The sequence below is a fragment of the Eschscholzia californica genome, unplaced genomic scaffold, assembly GCF_041429995.1.
Source record: "Eschscholzia californica isolate CP2 unplaced genomic scaffold, dmEscCali1.0.p SCAF_6, whole genome shotgun sequence".
Classification (NCBI taxonomy): domain Eukaryota; kingdom Viridiplantae; phylum Streptophyta; class Magnoliopsida; order Ranunculales; family Papaveraceae; genus Eschscholzia; species Eschscholzia californica.
Window position 1 is genome coordinate 16,330,746 of NW_028238483.1, and position 22,600 is coordinate 16,353,345.

General features: G+C 37.7%; 1 protein-coding gene across 1 annotated transcript; it reads right to left on the bottom strand.

Annotated features, from left to right (window-relative positions):
- Nucleotides 1-1,358: 1,358 nt before the first annotated feature.
- On the bottom strand, nucleotides 1,359-8,862 carry LOC147532018 (uncharacterized). Its single transcript, XM_086649886.1, has 5 exons — nucleotides 8,626-8,862; nucleotides 8,265-8,435; nucleotides 2,720-3,488; nucleotides 1,896-2,545; nucleotides 1,359-1,400 (listed from the first exon to the last, which is right to left on the bottom strand). The coding sequence occupies exons 1-5, from the start codon at nucleotides 8,860-8,862 to the stop codon at nucleotides 1,359-1,361; spliced, it is 1,869 nt and encodes a 622-aa protein (XP_086506012.1).
- Between the last annotated feature and the right edge of the window lie 13,738 nt (nucleotides 8,863-22,600).

Sequence of the window (22,600 nt, forward strand, 5' to 3'; positions counted from 1 at the left end):
ATTTCAATTAGCATTTATAATTCGCACCTAACTAATACCATATTTTAAACAGAGTATGATAAATTTTAAATTCTCCGAGCCAAACATCAGAGCGCATCTTCATGAGAAATTGAAGACGGATTTTAGTAGATATATGCTTAAAATATGCGCTCCTCTCTGTACTCCGCTCCAAGGAGGTCTTGGTCTGGGTCAACATTGGACACTGCTTGTTTATTGTTTGGATAGTAAGAAATGGACACACTACAACTCCATGATCTTTGATCATCAGACTGCAAAAAGGTGTACGGCAAATGCAACAAGATTGGCTAGCATTATTTCAGAAGCGATTGTCGAGCTTGACCTATTCAAGCCCCACCCAAAAGTAGTGGTGAAGACTCTCATAGAGCCTACGGATAAGCAACAAGGAGAAGCGTAAGTTATTCTTCAAAACAAATAATTTCCAAAACATAATTTCATAAGAAATTTCCAGGTTTTTTCTAGCATTTTTGAAGATTCTAAAAGCATAATTTGTGGGTCTAAAATCTGCTGATGGAAGACTAAGTTGTTCATTATGTTGAATTGGTTTGTTGTTTAAATTTGACAGGCCTGATTGTGGGTTGTATGTGATTTTGCACATGGAAGAACTTTTTATCGAATCGAACTATAATCATTTTCCTAACGGGATGTCAAAAGATGACTGGACAAAACAAGCGCGAAGGAAGAGGGGTGAACTAACTTGGTTGTTGCTGAATGATTCAAAGAATATATGGAGAAAAAATGTTTAAGTTAAGATTTATCTTGTATTTTGTTACGGGCTTTGTGAAAAAACGAAGCAAACATGATTATGTTTTAAGTTCGAAGAACATCTTGAGCAGTTTTGGTTATATTTTTCAATTTTCTTTAATACCACAATTATATTTTAGATTTCGTTCAAAAGGTTTATAGATATATGATTAAGATGTAACTAAAACTTCTCGGACACTACTGAAACTATACAATTATAAGACGTGAAACGGCAAAGGCATGATGAACTCAAACCCTTAATGCTAAATCCAATGATAACATATATAACTGTGGAAAGAAATGTATCGTTCAAAAACATAGCAAACATTAGCAAACATATGGCTAAAACCAAACAGCTTTGATTATATTGAAAATTGCTAAATTGCTAGAAACATTAAAATAATGTAGACACAATTTCTCCCACACTACAAGCATTTTTCTAGTTTATCGATAATTTGTAAGTTAGTCTAGCCAAATCATAATACCAACTTCCACGCATATTATGGAAATATAAAAAGTAAAATGCATAAAACATATTGAAACATCCATCAAAATACATTCGAGTTTAACTACGACAATCTCTTAACTATTAAAATTTAATAGAAAGTAGCAGAATCCTCTTGTTTAAATACGATAATCTGTTAACATTGATCAAATTCTCTAAACAAATAAAAGACTTAAGTAGCATATTTCGGTTTCTAGCAGCTTAAGTAAACCTGCATAATCAAAATTTAATTTAGTTATCATATAGCTGCCGTGCATGAGCCACTATTGTGATAAGCCGGTTTTTTACACCGGCTGCAGACCCTCATTTTTTTGGGTATGTTTCCTGAGCTCTCTCTTCTTACTGTCCTTGGCCTTCCAGGTTTTCGCTTTGTTAACGGAGGTAGTGTTCTTGTTTCATCATTGTACTCCATTGGCTCGTCATAATTTGGTATTGGGTAGACATAGTATTGATAAGTGTTGACGAACGCTTGTTTGGTGAAAATTGGATCAAAAAAACTTGTTGTATCACCATCATAATTCTTGATGCACAACATGGCATGTTGACAAGGGATACCATTTATCGACCACCTACCGCAACTACATTTGAGATCAATGAGATTGACAGAATGAGTAGGAAATGAGCATACCTCGTACACAAGATCGCCAGCAGGGATTATTGCCCAAGAATTAGCCAAATTAAAACGGTATTCAAGTTCAATATTGATTTTGGGGCATAGGAAGTGACACCATTTCTCAGCTTTGATTCTCTTCTTGTTCATCCTTTTCATTATTCTGACACGGATAGAATCCAACATAACTGTGATAGGTAAAACCCTGTCATCACGTATCCAGTTGTTGAAGGTTTCTGCCAATTGAGATGAAATTGCACCGTAACGTGAACCAGGGAAAAAGGAATCAGCCCAATTTTCAGGGTTTAATGACTCAAAGAATCGAGCCACATTAGTCCCGCCCATATGTACCATCGATGCCATATGTTTGCGAAATTCTGACTCAGGTACCGCACGTGCTGCCTTAAATAGTAATGACTGGAAATACCCCGACTTCTTAGCCCCATTTTTCACCCTTAGATTCAGGTTATTTTTCAAATGCCACGCACAAAACGAATGCAACGAATTGGGGAAGACACCCTTAACACCTTTTAGTATTCCAGAGTGTCGATCTGACATGAATGTATAATTGGTGTTAGGATCAACACTTTTGTGTAGGTTTTTGAAAAACCATTCCCAGTTCTGATCATTTTCACTATCAACAACGGCGTAAGCAAGAAGAAACATGCCTGAAAACATCAATAGAAGTAAAAATTTATGTAACAGAATAAACTTAATTCAATTAGAGTTTAAGAGTTGTTATATTATATATGTAAAATGTTGAAAAAACCACCTTAGTGTTACAATATATTAATGAAATGGTAACAGAAAACGAAATGTTCTAAAGAATTCTCTGAACATACCATTGTTTCCGTCCTTCGCTACAGCTGCGAGAATGCATCCCTGAAACTTAGACTTTGCAAATGTGCCATCAACATATATGACGGGCCGGCAATGCATAAAACCTTTTCGACATGCGCCTAAGGAAATAAAAATGCGGATGAATCGACTGGTGATGCTGTCAACTTCGAGATCAACTATGCTATCAGGATTAGTTCGATTAATAGCCGAAGCATACCATTTTAATTTAGAATATGAATCCTCTTCTTGCCCAAATACAGTGCTTAAGGCTTTTTTCTTTCCTTTGTAAGAGAAGTAGTAGCTCAAGTTAAGTCCGAAGTCTTTTAGAAATGACAATTCTACATCCTTCGTGCTTTTGTTAGGGTTGATCTTAAGATCTTCGGCTATGAGACCTCCTACAAGTTTGCTTGATATTTTTGCCTTCGAAGAGTTTAGAATAAAATCAGTGCAGCCTATGTGATTTAAATTGAACTCCTTTAATAAGAACATATTAGGAGATCTCATGGGGGCATATCCGTGCACCTTAAAAGGACATCCATCTCCATGGCACCCAACAGTAACCCTATACCGATCGTTCTTTATAAATTTGTAACTTTTTTTCGTACTGATAGAGTAATGACCAATAGCATCTCGGAAGGCTTGAACCCCACCCTCAAACTCTTGACCGACGTGGGTAAAAATTGGACCCCATGCTTCTGGCTTAGTTATTTTTTTCTTAAGGTAAGACCCATTAGTATTTGCATCACTAAAATCCATGGAGTGATTGAATAGCTGCAGAAAATAATATAAAAGCATTAAATATTCTTGCTTTTTAAACTACCTTATTCAAGTTCATTCAACATATGCTACTAGAATGTAAAAAATGCTACTATAATCAGTAAGATGCTAGCGAAATAGTAATTGCTTATTAAACTACATTATCAAATGCATTCATCAAATGCAAGTAGAATGTAAAATATGCTAGTAGAATCAAGCCTTCCGATGCTAGAAAAATAGTATTTGCTTAATAACCTACTCTAACAAATTCATTCAACAGATGCTAATAGAATGTAAAATATGCTAGTATAATCATGCTAGGAAAATAGTGTATGATTTCTAACCTACTGTAAGAAATTCATTCAACAGATGCTAATAGAATGTAAAAAATGCTATTACAAACAATAAAATGCTTTAAAAATGATGTTTGCTTTTTAACATACTGTAACAAATTCATTCAATAAATGCTAGTAGAATGTAAATAATGCTATTAGAATCGATAAGATTCTAACAAAATGGTATTTGGTTTTGACGACATCTGTAACAAATTCATTCAACATATTGCTAGTATAATGCGAAAAATGCTATTAAAATACAGAATATGTAGGGAAAACAAATTTACTCTATAAAACTTTTTTATTAGAAAAAGATAACCGTCAACTGTGATAGAGATTTCAACATTCAAGTGATAAAAAAAAATTATTAAATTTAAGTTTTTTGTTAAAATAAATTAATTTTTTGAAGAAGATTATAGTAATACAGATTGTGTTAATAGGGATTTTTAGATTCTAAAAATTAATTTAAGTCAAACATACCTTACAAACGAAATTGTAGATGTTTAATTGGATCGAGGTAGAGATAAAAACCAAATCACAGATTCATACTTTCTTGAAGTTGAAAGAACATAGAGTTAGAGAGAGAGAAATTCGTTTTTTGGGAGAGAGCATCTCATTTTAGGTAAATATCCATTGAAATGGTAGGTTAATTTAGACAACTATAAGTTTTGGAAACAATATATTTTCTTGAATTCAAAGAACATAGAGATACAGAAAGTGAAACTCGTTTTTGGGAGAGATAAAGTAGTTTTAGGTAAATATCCATTGATTTGGAAGGTTGCTTTAGAAAAATAATTCTTTTGGAAATAAAGATTAACATTAAATGTCCACCATAATTGTATTAACTTAACCATTATAAACCTTTGGTTTACCAATGGTTAAAAAAAATTTATGAAAGGGCAAAAATGAGAAAAAATTAAAAGATTGATGTATGGGACCCACCAAATAGTGAATTTTTGGACTTATTTTACATTTTCGATTTATTTTGGTTTAATTTTATTTATTGATTTAGGAGTGGATATATGACTTATTACCCCCCCTATTTTTGGACCTTAAATACAAAACTCAAAAGTTTAATACAATGTTTTAGCATACATCCGTAACAAAAGAAGACCTCATTTGGGAAAGCTTAAATTTTTCACAGCTGCTTTTATATGAGCACTTTATTTGAAGTGCTTAAAACAAGTTAATTTTGGTTGTTTGGTAATCTCTATAGAAAGCGCTATTCATACGTAAAACTAGTAAAGTACATTTGGTAACAATAAGCTGAATGTAGTTTTATGACTTTATCCGACCAATGATATATTGAAGTATTGAACTAAATAAGTAATGAAAATAAACATTATAAAAATGAAATAAAAATAATGATCATAGGTGTGAGATAACTTAATTCTTAGATTAATTTTTAAGTTTCTCTTTTTTTTATTATGTTATGCTACATTAACATATTCAACAATAAATAAATAAAAAAAGTGAATCTCCATTTTGGAATTACAAGTATGAATTATAGTAACAAATTCAATAGGGTTGCCATTTGTCTTTTTGTAAGTTTTTCTAAAAAAAATCTTTTTAAACTTTGTCTCTTGCAAATTATACCAAATTTTAAATTTAAATATTATATTTCGAACGAATAGTTTATAGTTAGAAAAATAGAATCAATATGTGAAATACGCATGTCACACATGTACATAACAAATTAAATTTGTATAGGACTGCATCATTAGGGAGCCTATGTTGAAATTAAAAAATCTTAGATGCTCCAAAATAAGATGAGAAGTTGACCACCCCTTATTTAAGAGTCCCAATGAGTAAGTGACTATTGAGTTTGTTCAAGCATCAGTATGGAATTTACCTGGTTCCGCTTTATATAAACTACTATTTAGAACATGGTCTACACAAATTACATGAATTTTTTTTTTTTTTGATGAGAAACAAATTACATGAATTAGAAGAGGGGCAACAACGGTTGCTAGAATGCAAAGGTATAATAAAAAAAAATAATGATTAAAGCAGTGATGGTAAGTACAATGTCATTAATGGTTTCAGTTTTTAGTCAATGAGAAGAGTGGGTTAGTGAGAGAAATGAAAAAGGCTAGAGAGATATAGATAAAGAGAGTAGGAAGTGACATCTTTAACTAAAGAGAAAAATATGAAGTGATGTTGTCAACCAAATGGAATCGAACCCGGGATGTGTATGTCTATCGTCAACTCCCGTGATTGCTTCCCGAAAAAGCCAAACGTAGAAGCCACAAATTGTGGCTTCTGCTTTTTGGTTGATAAAGTGCTTTTAGAGATTTTAAAAAGCTGTGGATTATTTTGCCAAACATGACAAAATTTAAAAGCACTTAAAAATAAGTGAAAAGCTACTTTTCCACAGCTTTTAAGCTTAACCAAACGCGGCCGAAGGTATTACATTCCATATTCTTCTACTAACATTCCTTTACCCCGTTTAGCTATAGAGTCCGCCTGAGTGTTGCATTCCCGGTTGATAAATGTGAATATAGTACCGTCAAATTTATCACGGAGCTCTTTAACTTGTTGCATGATCTTTTCAGATTGCCAGTGGAGACTAACATTTTATCCATTGATAAAGTGGATGAGTGTTTGGTTATCACTTTCGATATTAGTGTAGTAATAGTTCAATTCTAAGGCCCATTTGATGTTGTAAAGTATGGCAATGCTTTCACATTCTTCCGCATTCTGACCTCGTACAGAGTCTGCCACTGCAATAATAAAAGCAGCTGTTTCATCTCTGATAATACAACCGATCCCTGCTGGTTCCGAGTTCTTGGAGAAAGAAGCGTCAACATTAATTTTAAGATATGGTGTCGATGGAGGTCTCCATATTTCCTATTTGGTTTTTTCCCTGCATACTTTAGGAATAAAGGATTCAATCTTAATAGGCGTAATAGTAGTGGCATTTATCCTTTCAATGATTTGTCTAGGATTTTGTTTTGTTTTGGAGAAGCAGTTTTCACATCTAGCTTTCCATATAAACCATAGAATTTTGGCGTGAAATAGGGACTTCTACTTATTTCATGCCTTGCGAGTGAAGAATAAGTGCCTTGGTATTACTTTATTTCTTTGATTTTGTGATTCAACATTTACAGTCGTGTGGACACCAACTGATCTTTGACTCTTAGAAATTTCTCATCCTTGATTTTCCATTATATGTACGCGGATATACTGATTTTGTCATATTATATATTGGTTGCATCTATAAAAATTATTTGTAATATTTTCAAAATTTTCAGATCAATACGAAAGTAATTTTGATTATAGATTGCGTCTTGGCGAAGGCACGGGCTATACCCTAGTGCGACAAAAAGAGGGGTCTTTAACACCTTTGGGGTGTGTTTCTGAAAGTTCCCTACTCCAAAAATAATGAAATTAAGTACCAAAGAGGGGATGACCAAGATTGTAAGGGCACTGGTGATGCAGGCGCATAACATGTGGGCCCACGTCCACGCGTGCCCACATCCTATTCGACCATAATAGTAGTCCTAGTTAGTATAGGATTAGGAAGTTACTTTAATTTGATATTTCTTTATTTTGAAGTTTCTATGTTTTGAGTATTTTATTATTTTAGGAATCCTAGTTTGAGTCTATCTAGGAAAGTTTGTTATCCTATAAAAGGAGGTCTAGTCTATTTTATTATTCAGATTGAAGAGAAAACCAAATCAAAGTTTATAGTTTATTAAGTTTATTCAGTTATTTTACCGTTCTTCCTTTACTTTATTTATCGTTTTTATATTTCCGCTGCGTCTACATCAAGTGGTATTCAGAGCCAAATTTTCTTTAACCAATCACAATGGTTAATCCTACCGTTCCTACTCCAACAATCAAAGAGAAGACACCAACTTTTGCATCCGAATGGGACAACATCAACAAGAAGTTATCCTCGGTTACAAAATTGGAAGAAGCTTTCGAAAATTACAAGAAGGAAACTATGGAAAAATTCGAAAATCACAAGAAGGAAACTATGGAAAAATTCGATCTAGTCAATGATTCGATCATGAAGCTATCTAAACAACTCGAAGGCATATGTAAGTCTCCCTATTTTACCACTACTCCTTCTTCTACTACTTCCATTCAAGCATCATTATCACTTCCAACCACAACACCAACTTCAAATTCGATACTTCGACAACCTAACACGACCCCAATCTCGATTCACATCAACCCTACATCACCACTATCACCGGTTTTCCCACTCACTTACATAAACCCCACAACACCACCATCTTCTCCTCCACCATATCCACCACCACCACCTCCGTACTCTTGTTATATAACACCACCATATTCAACAACGTATTCACCACCAACCCACATCACCTTCACCGACTCATTAAACCCTATCATAGGTTTTCTACACCCTACAACCACCGAACCTCCACCACCGTATTCATCCCCTTCTTCCAGCACCAACACATATAATGGCTACCAATCAAACTCTTATACTTCCCCCACTTCTACCGCCAACTTTCATGGCTACCAATCGAACTATCATAATTCCCCCACTTCCACCAACACCTATAATGGATACCAAAGTACATCCAATCTCCCTGAACCACCCCCACCTTCCTCCACCACCAACTTCAAGGGATCTCAATCCAACTCTTTGCTAAACCATAGTTATTTAGACTACAACCTGAATTCTACAGGCACTCCTAGTTTCTCCACTACTAATTTTTCAATCCCAACTACAAGCACCACCCAAATTCCAATTCCTCCCAACAGCTATCACCTCACAATCATACCTAACACCACAGTCTTCCTACCCAATCAACAAATTCCACAACAACTTAACCAACCGTTTCTTGATCCCATCCCAACCTTAGAGATTGAAACCCAACAACCCACTCAACTGTATCCAGCTCCCACAATAACTTCCCTGGTTCGACCAATCCGTACCCAACCCACCTACTACCGACCCATTGACAACCACCCCTCTCACCGAACCCGCGAATCCGAAATTCTCTTTCACCGAATCCTTCCACAACAACTGAACTATCACCCGCCCACAAGCCAAACCGCGATTCCCCAACCATCAAAGCTAACTACCCCGTCTCCTCTGTTGAATGACACTGCTACGGTATTAGGCAACACGTTTGAAAATGATATGAATTCTTTGACACACATTGATGATGTTGGTGAACCCCAGAACTCCTCTTTACTCCCTAGTCCACTTGCTTTCAATCATGATGATAACTTACCATCCGAAGTACAAAAGTTATTCATCATCGATGAAAGTGTTTCTGTTGAGTTTTCTCATGGAATTGATTCTGCTTTTGTTATTGGTGCGTTTGATCGTGGTTATGTTAGTCCAATTTCTCTTTGTGATGATTCTCAAGGACATGCATACTTTTCTTACCTACACCAAATTCAACATAAAGCAGCTACTCAGAACAAGATGAAAGGCTTGGTTGAGTACTCTACAATATTACAAGCGGATACTCATAACAATATTCGGATTATGGCAAGTTCTGAAAATTTTCATACTTTTACTTGGGAACCTGGTGATTCGTTTGTTTTTATTCATTATCTACAATTCGGTCGGAACTTCGATTTGGTATTTCATGTTGTTCTTAACAGAAACAAGGTTGAATACATATTGGATTGGAAGATAATATTCTTCATTGATTTTCCGCGAACGAGGAAGTTAGTATTTGCAATCTTCGTCAGCCACTTAAAAGATGATGGGAGATGTCGAAATTTATTGGATGCTTATTCACTATTCTTGCTTTGGAGTGAATCTTTGTATCCTATGATTCAGATTATAGTTGTTACTTTGGTCCAGATTTGTCTTCTACGGATTTTCAGCAAATTTCGTGAAAAGTGGGAATTAAGGATAGGTATGGCGAAGTTCATCATATGCGGGTGCATCAAAAGGTTTTCTTCATTGAAAAGGTTCGGGACGAACCTTCTGGGGAACAGGGTGCTGATGCAGGCGCATAACATGTGGGCCCACGTCCACGCGTGCCCACATCCTATTCGTCCATAATAGTAGTCCTAGTTAGTATAGGATTAGGAAGTTACTTTAATTTGATATTTCTTTATTTTGAAGTTTCTATGTTTTGAGTATTTTATTATTTTAGGAATCCTAGTTTGAGTCTATCTAGGAAAGTTTGTTATCCTATAAAAGGAGGTCTAGTCTATTTTATTATTCAGATTGAAGAGAAAACCAAATCAAAGTTTATAGTTTATTAAGTTTATTCAGTTATTTTACCGTTCTTCCTTTACTTTATTTATCGTTTTTATATTTCCGCTGCGTCTACATCAACTGGAATTTTTGGTAAGAATTTATGGGTCTTTCATTTGATTTTGTGATAACTCTTTTCAGTTTTTTAAGGGCGTATCGGATTGTATTCTTCCTTTTTTAAAACTAAAGACGTATCTTCTTAATCTCATATTTTCTCATCAATTCTTTTTTTATTTCATGAAAAGCGAAATATTTAGTAACAAATCAAACATAATGGAATTCTATTTCACTATTACTTGTAAGATAGAACAAAAAAATTCGCCCTAGTTGTGATTTTTTTCATCTATATGTTTCCATATGATGTTTTTGGGGTTTTACCTCAATTTCGACCCCTCAAATTGTAAACGAAACTGTCGCAATATGAAACTGCACCAAACTGTGTAGAAAAAATAATAATTGGAAGTCCATAAAATTTGGGAGGATATTCTTGAGGAGAAAATTCTTTCTTGGGAGATTTTGGAGATAACTGTTCCGTTTTGATGCAAGAAAAAATAAGGACGGAGAAACGTGGGATGATATTGAGTAGTTTCGATTTTTCTATAAAGATGGAAGTACAAAAATCAAAACTGAAAGTAATGAGGTGACTCTAATATCCTTTATTTGTGTATTTAATTAATCAAAATTAAAAATTCTTATCGTTAGATTTAAACTGAAAAAGGAAATAGACTACCAGACTCATCTCTCTTATAAACCGGCTGACATTTCTATTATAATTGAGTCTCTTTTACATGAGATTATTTTGTTGGATGAATGTCCATGCTGAAGCCACAGAGAGAATATCCAGCGTGTATAAAAGACGTGTTGGTTCAGCATAAGATTTAGTTATCTAACAAGTTCAAGTATCATATTTCCGCAACCAAAGATTCAATCTTATATCTTTTCCCATAGATGGATGGGTTTGTAATAAGAAAAGATCGAATATTCACATACCAGCAATCAAAGATTAGTGTAGTCAAGAGACAGTAGAAGAAGTAACAACAAAGTTGAAAAATGATAAAAGTACCCCTTGTTGATTCTCCAGGTGGCCTCTTCACATGGGAGGTCATTAGCGCAATTTCTACGAAACTCAATTTCTTGTCATGTTCATTTAACCAAGTTCTGGAAATTCTATGGGCACCAGTTCTTTTTTGGGTCTGAAAATTAAGAAATTGCCCATAGAATATCTAGAGTTTTTTTTTTGAAACTCTTGTCAACAGAAAAAAGTTCTAGAAACTCTATGGGCACCAGATTTCTTTGGGCCTGAGAATTAAGGAAGGTGTTACATATTTTCATGGTTTTATATATCTTAGTTTTTGAATCTTTGACAAACTAACTTAGTTTTTTTTTTTTTTGTTGAGCAGAAAAGAAAATACAACCAGACAGAAGTAACTAAGACCAACACTAGTACAGCGAGGATGGAAGGTCAGATATAGACAGCCAAACCCAGGAACCGACATGTATCTTACTCCACTTGGCTAGTTGGTCAGCTTTGTAGTTGCCTTCTCTGTGGATGTGAGAGTAGATCACACTGGTGAACTGTGCTTCTAGCTGAAGAACTTTATCTAAGACTTTGCTCGTTTGCCAGGATATTTCCGAAGTCTCCCTGTTGAGCCATTTCACCAGGCTACTATTATCGCTTTCGATCTGTACATACTGAATATTTTTTTCCTTGACCATAGAATAGCTTTAAAGATCGCCCATGCTTCACATTCTTCCGCATTTTGACCCCTCACATTACAAGCCATTGCTGCGATGAAGTTTGCTCTGTCATCATGCATGATACATCCAATCCCTGCTAATTCCTGAGCATTAATAAAAGAGGCATCGACATTGATTTTTCTAAACGGTGGTAAGGGTGGTAACCAAGGAGTAGTTCTATCAATCTTTCTGTTAGTGGTTTGGATTGGAGGGATAAGGGCCATACATTTAATCTGGTCTATGAGTTTCATTGGTACTATTTGTATGTTAGAGAAGCATTTATCACATCTTGCTTTCCAAATCTGCCAAAGTATGTTAGCAAAAAGATTGCTGATATGATCGTCAAGAGTTTTCCACGAAATAATCCATTCAACTAGATTAGTGATATTGATAGAAAAGAGATTAAAATGGAACCAAATCACCTGAGCCAAATCGCAGTGTAATAGTATATGAATCAGAGTTTCTGTCTGTAGACAAAATTCACAATTAAATTTGTTTCCCACATACTTACCAATTTTCTCTCTAACCGGTAGGCTGTTAGTACAACATTTCCAAAGGAATAGTTTGATTTTTGGCTGTATTTGCATATCCCATATGAAGGCCCATTCTTTATTTTCTACCGGATAATGTTCCGCACGAAGATAGTAATACATAGATTTGATAGAGAATTTACCTGATTTGGTGAGAGACCATCTGGGAATATCCTGCATTTGTTCCTGTAAATTGATACTTAAAATAGAATTGCATATATCACGAGTAAAGCATTGGTTTAAGATCGTCAAATTCCACGTATTATTACTAATTAATTGAGAGACTCCAGTAAGAGTACTATTCGTGGGGTTACTAATAGGGAGAGGGTAATTGGGGATCCAGTAATCATGCCAAATATTAATATTCGTGCCTTTATTAATGTCCCAAAAGGTTAAATTGGTCACTTTCTCTACCTGTTTGGCTAGGGATTTCCAGAGCCACGAGTGGTGATTCTTTGCAGTTTTAGGTCTGTGCTCTTTGGTGAAATACTTGGCTTTGAGAATATCAGCCCAAGGAGAACCTGAGTCACTAAGAAGTCGCCAGACTAGTTTACTGAGAAAGGCTTGGTTGTCGAGATGCGGGAAACGAAAACCCAAACCTCCCAGCTTCTTTGGGAGACAGATGGTGGACCAGTTGATAGTATGGATAGAACGAAGTTTTCCCCACCAGAAAGCTCTTTGCAGAACTTCGATGCGGTTGCTTATACCTTTTGGAATGGCAAAGCATTGCATTTGGTATCGGGGAACGGCCGCTGCTATTGCATTGATAACAACAGAGCGGCCAGCCGGAGAAAGGAGAGAGGATTGCCACTTAGAAAGTTTATTTTGAATTTGAGTAGTGAGGGACGAAAAGACTTTCTTTTTGTTGGCATTGATGAAAAGATGGGTACCCAGATACTTATCAAGATTGGAGGATTGATGCACTTTAAAGTTGCGAATGATCATACGTTTGAATTTCGGATGGGTGTTTTTGGAGAAAAAGATCGTAGACTTATTGTAATTGATCATCTGTCCCGACGCCCGACAGAAGATATCAAGGATGCTCTGCAGCGAGGAGATGTTGACTAACGAATTCTGACCAAAAATAATACAGTCGTCTGCAAAGAGAAGATGTTTGAGATTGATGCTAGTGCCAGGGATAGGAAAGCCTTGGAAAGGCTTGTTCAGATTATTCGATTCCAGCAGACGACTCAGGCCTTCCATCGCCAAGGTGAACAGGAAAGGGGAGAGGGGATCACCTTGCCGAATGCCTCTACTGACATTAAAGGTGGGGCCAGGCCGACCATTAATCAGGACAGCCATGGTCGAAGTGGAGAAACACGTCTGGACAAGACTAACCCACTTGGAGTCGAAGCCCATACTTCTCATTATGTTTGAAAGAAAAGACCATTCAACACGATCGAAGGCTTTAGACATATCGAGTTTGAGAGCGAAGAAGCTTTTGGCCCCCCTACAAAGCTTGAAAGAATGGACCACTTCTTGACTAATGATAATATTATCCGTGATCTGCCTTCCCGGAACATAAGCCGCTTGAAACGGGGAAATAATCTGAGGAAGGACGAGTTTGTGTCGATTAGCCAGGATCTTAGTAATGATTTTGTAAGTGGTGTTAAGGAGACTAATGGGACGATAATCGGCTGTCGACTGGGGAGTTTTGGTTTTAGGGATAAGGCAGATGTGAGTGTGATTGACCTGCTCAGGCAGGTGATTGTGAAGGAAGAAATTGGAGACTAGCTGAATGATATCAGGTTTAACTGTATCCCAGTTGGACTGGTAAAAAAATGGAGGGAAACCATCCAGATCCGGGGCCGCCTCCGGTTTAAGGGATTTGACTGAATTATGGATCTCCGTCTCCGTTGGGATGCTAGTGAGAACCAGATTCTGGCTACTGGTAATCTGAGGCTGAAAAAGGTCAAAAATCTCAGTAGGACAACTAGGGTTTTCCGAGGTGGAGATGTTACGCAGATTGGCCGAGAAAACATTGGCGATATCAGAGGCTTCCTGGATCCAGTGATCATTGTTGTCTTTGATGGCAGATATACGATTTTTCCGATTACGATTAATGGCTTTGGCATGAAAGAATTTAGTGTTTTGGTCACCAAGGTGAATTTGATCATTTCTGGATTTCTCTTTCCAGAGACTCTCCAGCTGGATATACGCTTCCTCTAGTTTTGTTATTTAGCTCCTGGTAGCTCTCCGAGCTGTCCGTGGTTTGGATAGCCTCGGTAAGGTTGCGAATGCGAAGATCGATGTTGCCGAACACCTGCTTGTTCCACCTGGCTAACTGAATAGCTAGGTGGTTCAGTTTGGGTTGAGTAGAATTGAAAGTGGGAGACCAGTGGTCCTGAATGAACTCCCGACACTCAGGGTGAGACATCCAAGTCCTAATGAATTTAAAAGGTCTATTGCCCAGGTTAGAGGGAACATGAGTAGTTAAGAGAATCAGGGTGTGATCAGAACCCACTCCGGGTAAGTGCGTGACAAGAGAGGAGGGAAAGTCAACCAGCCAGCTATGGTTAGTGAGGGCTCGGTCCAAACGCTCCTGAATGAGCTTACCATTAAACTGTCTATTAGTCCAGGTGAAGGTTGGGCCTTTAAAGCCCGCGTCCCGGAGGCCCAAGGAGTTAATGACCTGGTTAATCTTGGGTACGTAAGTGGGGATTTCCTTTCTGCCTCCTTCCTTTTCAGAGGGATGTAGAATCGTGTTCAAGTCCCCCATTACGACCCAGGGGATAGAGGGCTCAATCTTGTGAAGACTAATAGTGCTCCAAGGGGCCATCCGGTTGCCATTACCGTTAATGCAAAAGTGAAGCCCGAACTAACGTGGGTGCACATAGTATGTATCATGTTTTCATCAGCCCAAATAGTATTAATGTCAAAGTCAAAAGAGCAAAACATCCCAAGCCCTCTCGCTTTCTTTATGGGTTCGACGACCACAAGCTTGTAGTTGTCACCCAGTCTGAGAGTGTTGTGGAGCTGCTTAGAGGTGCTCTTAGTCTCCGAAAGAAAAATGAAGTCCGGTCTATTCGTTTTAATAAGTCTAAAGAGGTGTTTACGGTTTAAGTATTGACCACAGCCTCTGATGTTCCAGGCAAGAATGGTTAGGTCAGGTTTCAGAGGTTCCATAGGTCTAAAGGCTCCCCGGCCTCAAACAGAGGGCACAGAAAGGGGACAACAGAAAATAGCAGGCACCACAGGAAAGAAGAATGGAAAAAAGAAAAATGCACCACAAATAAACACTTAAACACGACTAAAAAGAACAAAGTACAACTAAAACGGAAAGTCCACAGAGAGCTAAACAAAAGTAACAACAAAATATAAAGGCACTCCTACTGCCCCTAAACAGCCCAAGCTCGGTACTACTAGCCAAAGAACCAGAAAGGATTCTAACTGAAAACGTGGAGGAACCACCAATCCAGGAGAATCAAGCACGGCTAAAAGGTTCCAAACCAGAAACCTCAGCCAAGAACTTTGGTTACCAGTACCAGACAACAACCCAAGAACTGCCAAAAGATGAAAAACAGAAAGCAAACAGACCAAAACGAAAACTAAACGAGAAAGATAAAACCCACAACCACTAAAATAAACTAAAGGCCCAAATGGATCAAGCAGACTGGACTGGATGGGTGACACCATCTCCTTCATCCCCTTGCACTAAAATGTTGAGGCTTCTGGACAGAATCATCGACTCTTCAAGGAGAGTCTGGGTTTCCTGGTTATCCTCAAACAATGATTGAATATGGTTATCTTCATCAGAGAAATCAGTCGAACTGATAGAGTGGTGACTAGCCTGTGATCGAGTTCTCTTGCCAGAAGGATTGAACAGGAGGTGGGGAGGAGTGGGGCGATGAACTGGTGATGGTGGAGGGGCTAATAGGAGAGGTTCAACAGGTTCAGGAGAGATAACAATCGTTTCATCCATAGGATCATCTAACGGATCAGAATCTGAGTTTTCATCTTTACCAGAGTAGTAGTATTGTAGAGGAGACGGACACCTACGAAGAGGGTGTTCGATGATGCGGCAATGCTGGCAGATAGCTCCAGGGAATTTCTTATAACTAATTTTGATCTCTGTAACCGTATCATTGAAAATGGGGTTAACCACAGCAAGAAGGGGGATCTCACATCGTATAAGAAGTTAACTCGAATCACCGGATTGTTGACGCAGCCGAGATTTCGAGGGCGAATCTGGATGATCTTTCCCATGCTTTCGAAAATTGCATCGAGGTCTATCTTGTTCTGAATGGCCAGAGGGATCTTGTGTAATGTGCACCACATAGGTTCATAGAAGAGGTCGTCCGAGGGTTCAGAGAGAGGGAAAACAACTCGTTTTAAAACCAGAAGCATTCCCCCAGAACCCACGGCCTACCATAGTTGAGGGTGTTGAGAACAAATAGGCTTCTAGGTTTGATTAAGAAAGTGTTGATGGGGCCTGGAGTGAAAGCATAGTCACAATCTCTGAAAAACGTGATTGGGGGTACAAAAGGCTCTTGATAAAGGTAAGTGAGGCTTCATAGGGATTACACCACCGAGCTACGAACCCTTCAGAGATGGGTTGTAGCTCTGGTTTTGTAGAGGGTTTAGCAAAACGGATGGAAAGTCTACCTCGAGAGGTGAGTGTTGATTGGGATGCCATAGTAGACCAGAGAGGGAAAGAGCAAGAAGAAATGGGTGTTCTGTAAGGAGTAGTGGAAAGGAGAGGAGCTTTGGTTGGGTATAAGAAAGGATAGAAGAAGGACAAACCAAGAAACCCGACGAAACATAAAAGCCAATATATCATTATAGGGCTGCATGCAAGGGGATTGGGGGGGAGGTCACCACCAGCGCAGACTACTCTCGGTTTCCGGTGGTGACTGATCCCATTCTAGAGAGAGAAAGGAGAAAGGAAAACGACAAAAGCAGAAAAACCAGAAGAAAAACTCTAGACAGAAGGAATGAAGTAAAGACGAAAAGAAGAGAGAACCAGAAGAGAGAAGGAGCGAGAAGGAAAGGTTAGTACCTTGATGTGATGACGGTTGGGTTTCCCACGCTGTATCTTTCGTTCGCGAATTAAATACGACTTGAGTTCTCCCCAATCATCGAGCTGTCAGTTATCGGGAATGATCAAAGGAAGGATCTTCTGTTCGATTTTTCTTCTCTTCAATCTCTCCCGTGATCTCTGATGGGACATGAAAATGTCTCATCTGAATCTCTTAACTCGGGTTAGTTAGTCCATTTCGAGCGGTTACTCTGATGATTTGCTTGTTTTTCTTTCTCAGGTCTCAGTTATGGAGTTCAATACGAAAACATCGTGATAAAGACATACTTGAGGGGCATTTTAGTCATTTTAATGTCAAGGGTATTCTGGTCAATATTGTTCTCATGTAAAAGTAGAGTCCAAGACGAATCCGTGGGTGAAAACGGATGTCGAATCGGAGTCCGGAGCGAAAAGTTAGCTGAAGTCAAAGATCGGAATGAAAAATGCTTGACCAGATCAATCGGATGACACGTGGCAAGAAATTAATGGGTAACAGGATTAATCAGGACGTTATTGGTGTTCATTTCGGTATGGTCTTCGGGTCCAGTGGGATAAAGTCGAATGGCAAAATGAAAAATAATCTGGTACTCCCGTGCGTCCATATTTCGGTGCTCCCGCAAGGATCAGTGGTCCTCCTTTACGTCAGAAACACGTGGCTGCATCGAAACCTATGTCGTACCACCTTTTAGTCGTCCGCGAAGCAGCAAATCAGGCCTTCTTAGCCACCACGTCACCTCCAGCACGTGAATAACAAATTGGGCATATACAGCTCACTTCAAATCCAATCTTTCCCACATCTTTTTTGGAATTTCTTTTATTTCCTTCTATCTTCTCCAACTCTTTGGAAAGAAATATTTGAAAACCAGTAGGGAGAGAGAATGAAAGAATATGCTTTGGAAATAGGTGAGTTGTTTTCTATCTCAAAGAAGATTGTTAACAAGATAAAACAGAGATTGAGATTGAAAGAGAAGGCATAGCTGGAAATATTTTTAGAGAGAGAAAGAGAGATGGGTAGCTAGAGAATATATAAGTTTGAAGATATAAAGGAGGGATTGATTCTCAGAGATGAAACAAATAGTTGGAGAAGGAAAGGGAAGTTTGAAAGACTGATATTTTTGTAGAAAGCTGGAACCGAATTAGATATTAGAGAATACAGAGAGAATCAAATATTGGATTGAAGAGGTGATTTCCACAGAGATTGCTGTTAGCACTTTCATGTTGGTTTCATCATAACAACCAACTAAAACACTAATCCCTTGATCTTTGAATCTCATGCTTGTTACAAGTTACATGAGTAGAAATAAAGGAAAATCAAGATAAAAAAGTATGTACCTTTCTCCATTGTAGTAGATGGTTTCTTTAATCTTTATCTTCAACTTTCTTCTCTTTTTTTCAATCTTTAACCTTCTTGCTTCTATATGAGATGGAGTAAAGTAAGTAGAGATGAAGAAGACTCTTTTCTCTTTCTCTTCTCTAGCTCTCTAAGTGATGGACAAGAACTAGACTTTCTAGAGCAAGAGCCCCTAGCTTTCTTTCTCTAAACTCCATCTCTATTTATACAAGTCTCTAATCCATCATAGAGGTTGTATAAGAAGCTACATGGGTGGCAAGTGTCCCTTAATGCACCAAACAAGAAGCCACTTGGTGTAGACACAAGACAAGTGTCCTCTTATGTGTCAAACAACAAGCCATTAGGTTTAGACACAAGACAAGTGTCCTCTTATGTGTCAAACAACAAACCATTTGGTGTAGACACAAGACAAGTGTCCTCTTATGTGTCAACCAACAAGCCATTTGGTGTAGACACAAGACAAGTGTCCTCTCAAGCTTATAGATTATCTTGGATTGAGTTTTCTTAAGCCCACTCCTTTATGGGCCTTGATTGTATGGGACATTTAGGTATGGGCCTTGTACTTGCTCTATTTTGCATAGAGCACACATAAAATGTATAAGCCCATCTTACATTCTCCCACTTGGCCCATACAATCTAAGGCAAAACAAAATAGATTTATTTTTTAATAAAATTGGTTTTTTTTTTTTTTTTTTTTTTTCGAAAGACTCGATCAAGGGCTTAAGACTAAGAAAACAGACATGCGCGCATTTTTAACAAAACATCTCAATCCATATCTAGTACATCATAATATCATCAATAAGAAAGTTGCTAATGCGAGTCATGGCGGTTACACGTCTTAAAACGACACGTTTCCTTCCATGTACCACAACACAACAACCCACCTATCATGATCATCATTAGGAGTATAGTTACAAATCTATATACATAACTAGATTTGCTTCAATTCAGCTAGAAATCTTATCAAGACAATTTCTATCTTGCTAAGACTATTCTTGTTGTTTTTCAACTCATTTTCAATTATGTGCATATATGAGTAAACAAGAATATAGAAACATAATATCACGAGATCTCAAAAGTGTTTATAGAAACTTCATGCTTATTCAATCCATATCATTATAAGGATTACTAAGACCCATTGTTGCAACATGTTCCTTAAATGTCTTAGTGTTCAAACCCTTAGTTAATGGATCAGCTACCATAAGCATAGTACTTACATGTTCTATAATCACTGTATGTTTCCGAACCTCCTCTTTAACGATAAGATATTTGAGTTCGAGGTGTTTGCTTCCCCTTGAGCTCGAATACTTATCATTCTTAGAGAAGTATACTGCGGCGTTGTTATCACAATAAATTCTCAGCGGCTTGTCTATAGAGTCGACGGTTCCAAGCCCTGAGATAAAATTCTGCAGCCATAAAGCATGAATCGTGGCTTCATAACATGCCACGAACTCAGCCTCCATCGTGCACGACGCATATATGCTTTGCTTAATGCTTCTCCAGGATATGGCTCCACCTGCTAAAAGAAACACATATCCTGAAGTAGACTTTCTGCTATCAGCACATCCAGCAAAATCAGAGTCTGAGTAACCCTTTACTTCCAGATTATCAGTTCTTCTGAAAATAAGCTTATAATCTTTAGTTCCTTGCAAGTACCGCATCACCCTCTTTGCAGCTTTCCAGTGAGCCATTCCTGGGTTACTTTGGTAACGTCCAAGCATACCCACTATAAAGCTAATGTCAGGACGGGTACAAATCTGAGCATACATAAGGCTCCCTACGGCAGAGGCATAAGGAATATTTCCCATTCCTTTCTTTTCAAGATCATTTTGTGGGCATTGCATGAGATTGAACTTATCCCCTTTCATTATTGGTGTTTCGATTGGTGAACACTCTTTCATGCCAAATCTCTCTAGAACTCTTTCGATATACTTCTTCTGAGACAATCCTAATAAACCTTGTTTGCGATCTCGGAAAATTTCAATTCCGATAACAAAGTTTGCCTCATCCATGTCTTTCATTTCAAAGTTCATAGAGAGAAATTTCTTGGTGTCATACAATAAACCAAGATCATTAGTGGCAAGAAGAATATCATCCACGTATAAAACCAAATATATGAACTTACTCCCACTAGCCTTCTGGTATATACATTGGTCAACAATGTTTTCTTTAAATCCGAAAGCTGTAATGGTATCATTAAACTTAAGGAACCATTGTCGGGAGGCTTGCTTAAGTCCATATATTGATTTATTAAGCTTACACACCATATGTTCCATCCCTGCTTCTGAGTAGCCTTCTGGCTGCTCCATGTAGACCTCTTCATCTAAACTCCCATTCAGAAAAGCTGTTTTCACATCCATTTGATGAAGCTCTAGATCATAATGAGCCACCAAAGCCATAATGATTCTAAAAGAGTCCTTTCTAGATACAGGCGAAAATGTATCATGATAATCGATGCCCTCTTTCTGAGTGAAACCCTTTGCAACAAGTCTGGCCTTATATCGTTCAATTTTGCCCTTAGAGTCGAGTTTAGTCTTAAAGACCCATTTACACCCGATTTTCTTACACCCTTCAGGCAATTGAACTAGATCCCAAACTTTGTTCTGTTTCATCGATTTCAACTCTTCATTTATTGCATCAATCCACTTAGAAGAATCATCACTTTCAATTGCTTGTGAAAATGAAACTGGGTCTTCTTTACTCGTTCCAATGTCGTATTCAGATTCCTGAAGGTACACCAAATAATCAGGCGAGATAGCAGGCTTTCTTATTCTCTGAGACCTGCGTAGCTCTAATGGATTATGAGGTTGTGGGCCAGTCATTTGTTGTTCAACATCATCAGTGTGATGACTCCCAATAGGAACAACAATCTTTTCAGAGTGTAAGGGAATAGGAACTGCTACCCTTACTTCTTCAATAACCACATTTCGTGGTTCAGGACTCCCACTAGTCTCAAAATCCTCCAGGAACCTAGCATTACCAGTTTCAACAATTCGAGTTGTATGGTTAGGACAATAAAATCTATAGCCTTTGGATTTATCAGGGTATCCAATAAAGAATCCACTGACTGTTCTTGAATCCAATTTCTTTTCATTTGGGTTATAAATCCTAGCTTCCGCTGCGCAACCCCAAACATGCAAATGTCTCAAACTGGGTTTCCTTCCAGTCCACAACTCAAATGGAGTTTTGGGAACTGACTTACTAGGAACTCGGTTTAAGACATATACAGCCGTCTTAAGAGCATCTCCCCACAACATAACGGGTAGAGTGGAACTAGATATCATGCTCCTAACCATATCCATTAAGGTTCGATTACGCCTTTCAGCAACACCATTCTGTTGCGGCGTTCCAGGCATTGAATATTGTGCACAAATGCCAAGCTTTTCAAGGAGTTTGGCAAATGGACCGGGATGTTGACCCGATTCATCGTATCTGCCATAATATTCACCACCCCTATCCGATCTGATGATTTTCACTTTTCTTTCTAGTTGCCGTTCAACTTCAGTGATAAATACCTCAGCTACACTTACCGCTTGAGATTTATCATGCAACAAATATATGTATCCATAACGTGAAAAATCATCTATAAAGGTGATAAAATATTTTTCTCCACCAATAGAAGAAGTGGAGAAAGGTCCACAAATATCGGTATGAATGATCTCAAGAAGATTTCTGCTTCTTGTGGCTCCTTTCTTGGTGTGTGTTGTTGTTTTTCCTTTTATACAATCAACACATGTCCCAAAATCAGTGAAGTCTAGGTTCGTGAGAATCCCATCCTTCACTAATCTTTCCATTCTTTCTTTCGAGACATGTCCCAATCTTTTATGCCACAAGTTAGCAGAATTTTCTTTAATCCTGTTACGTTTAATTCCAAAATTAACATTATAATGCAGGGTTAAAAGAGTTTTTGCAAACTGATCATCAAGACTGATTTTATAATGTTTACCACTTA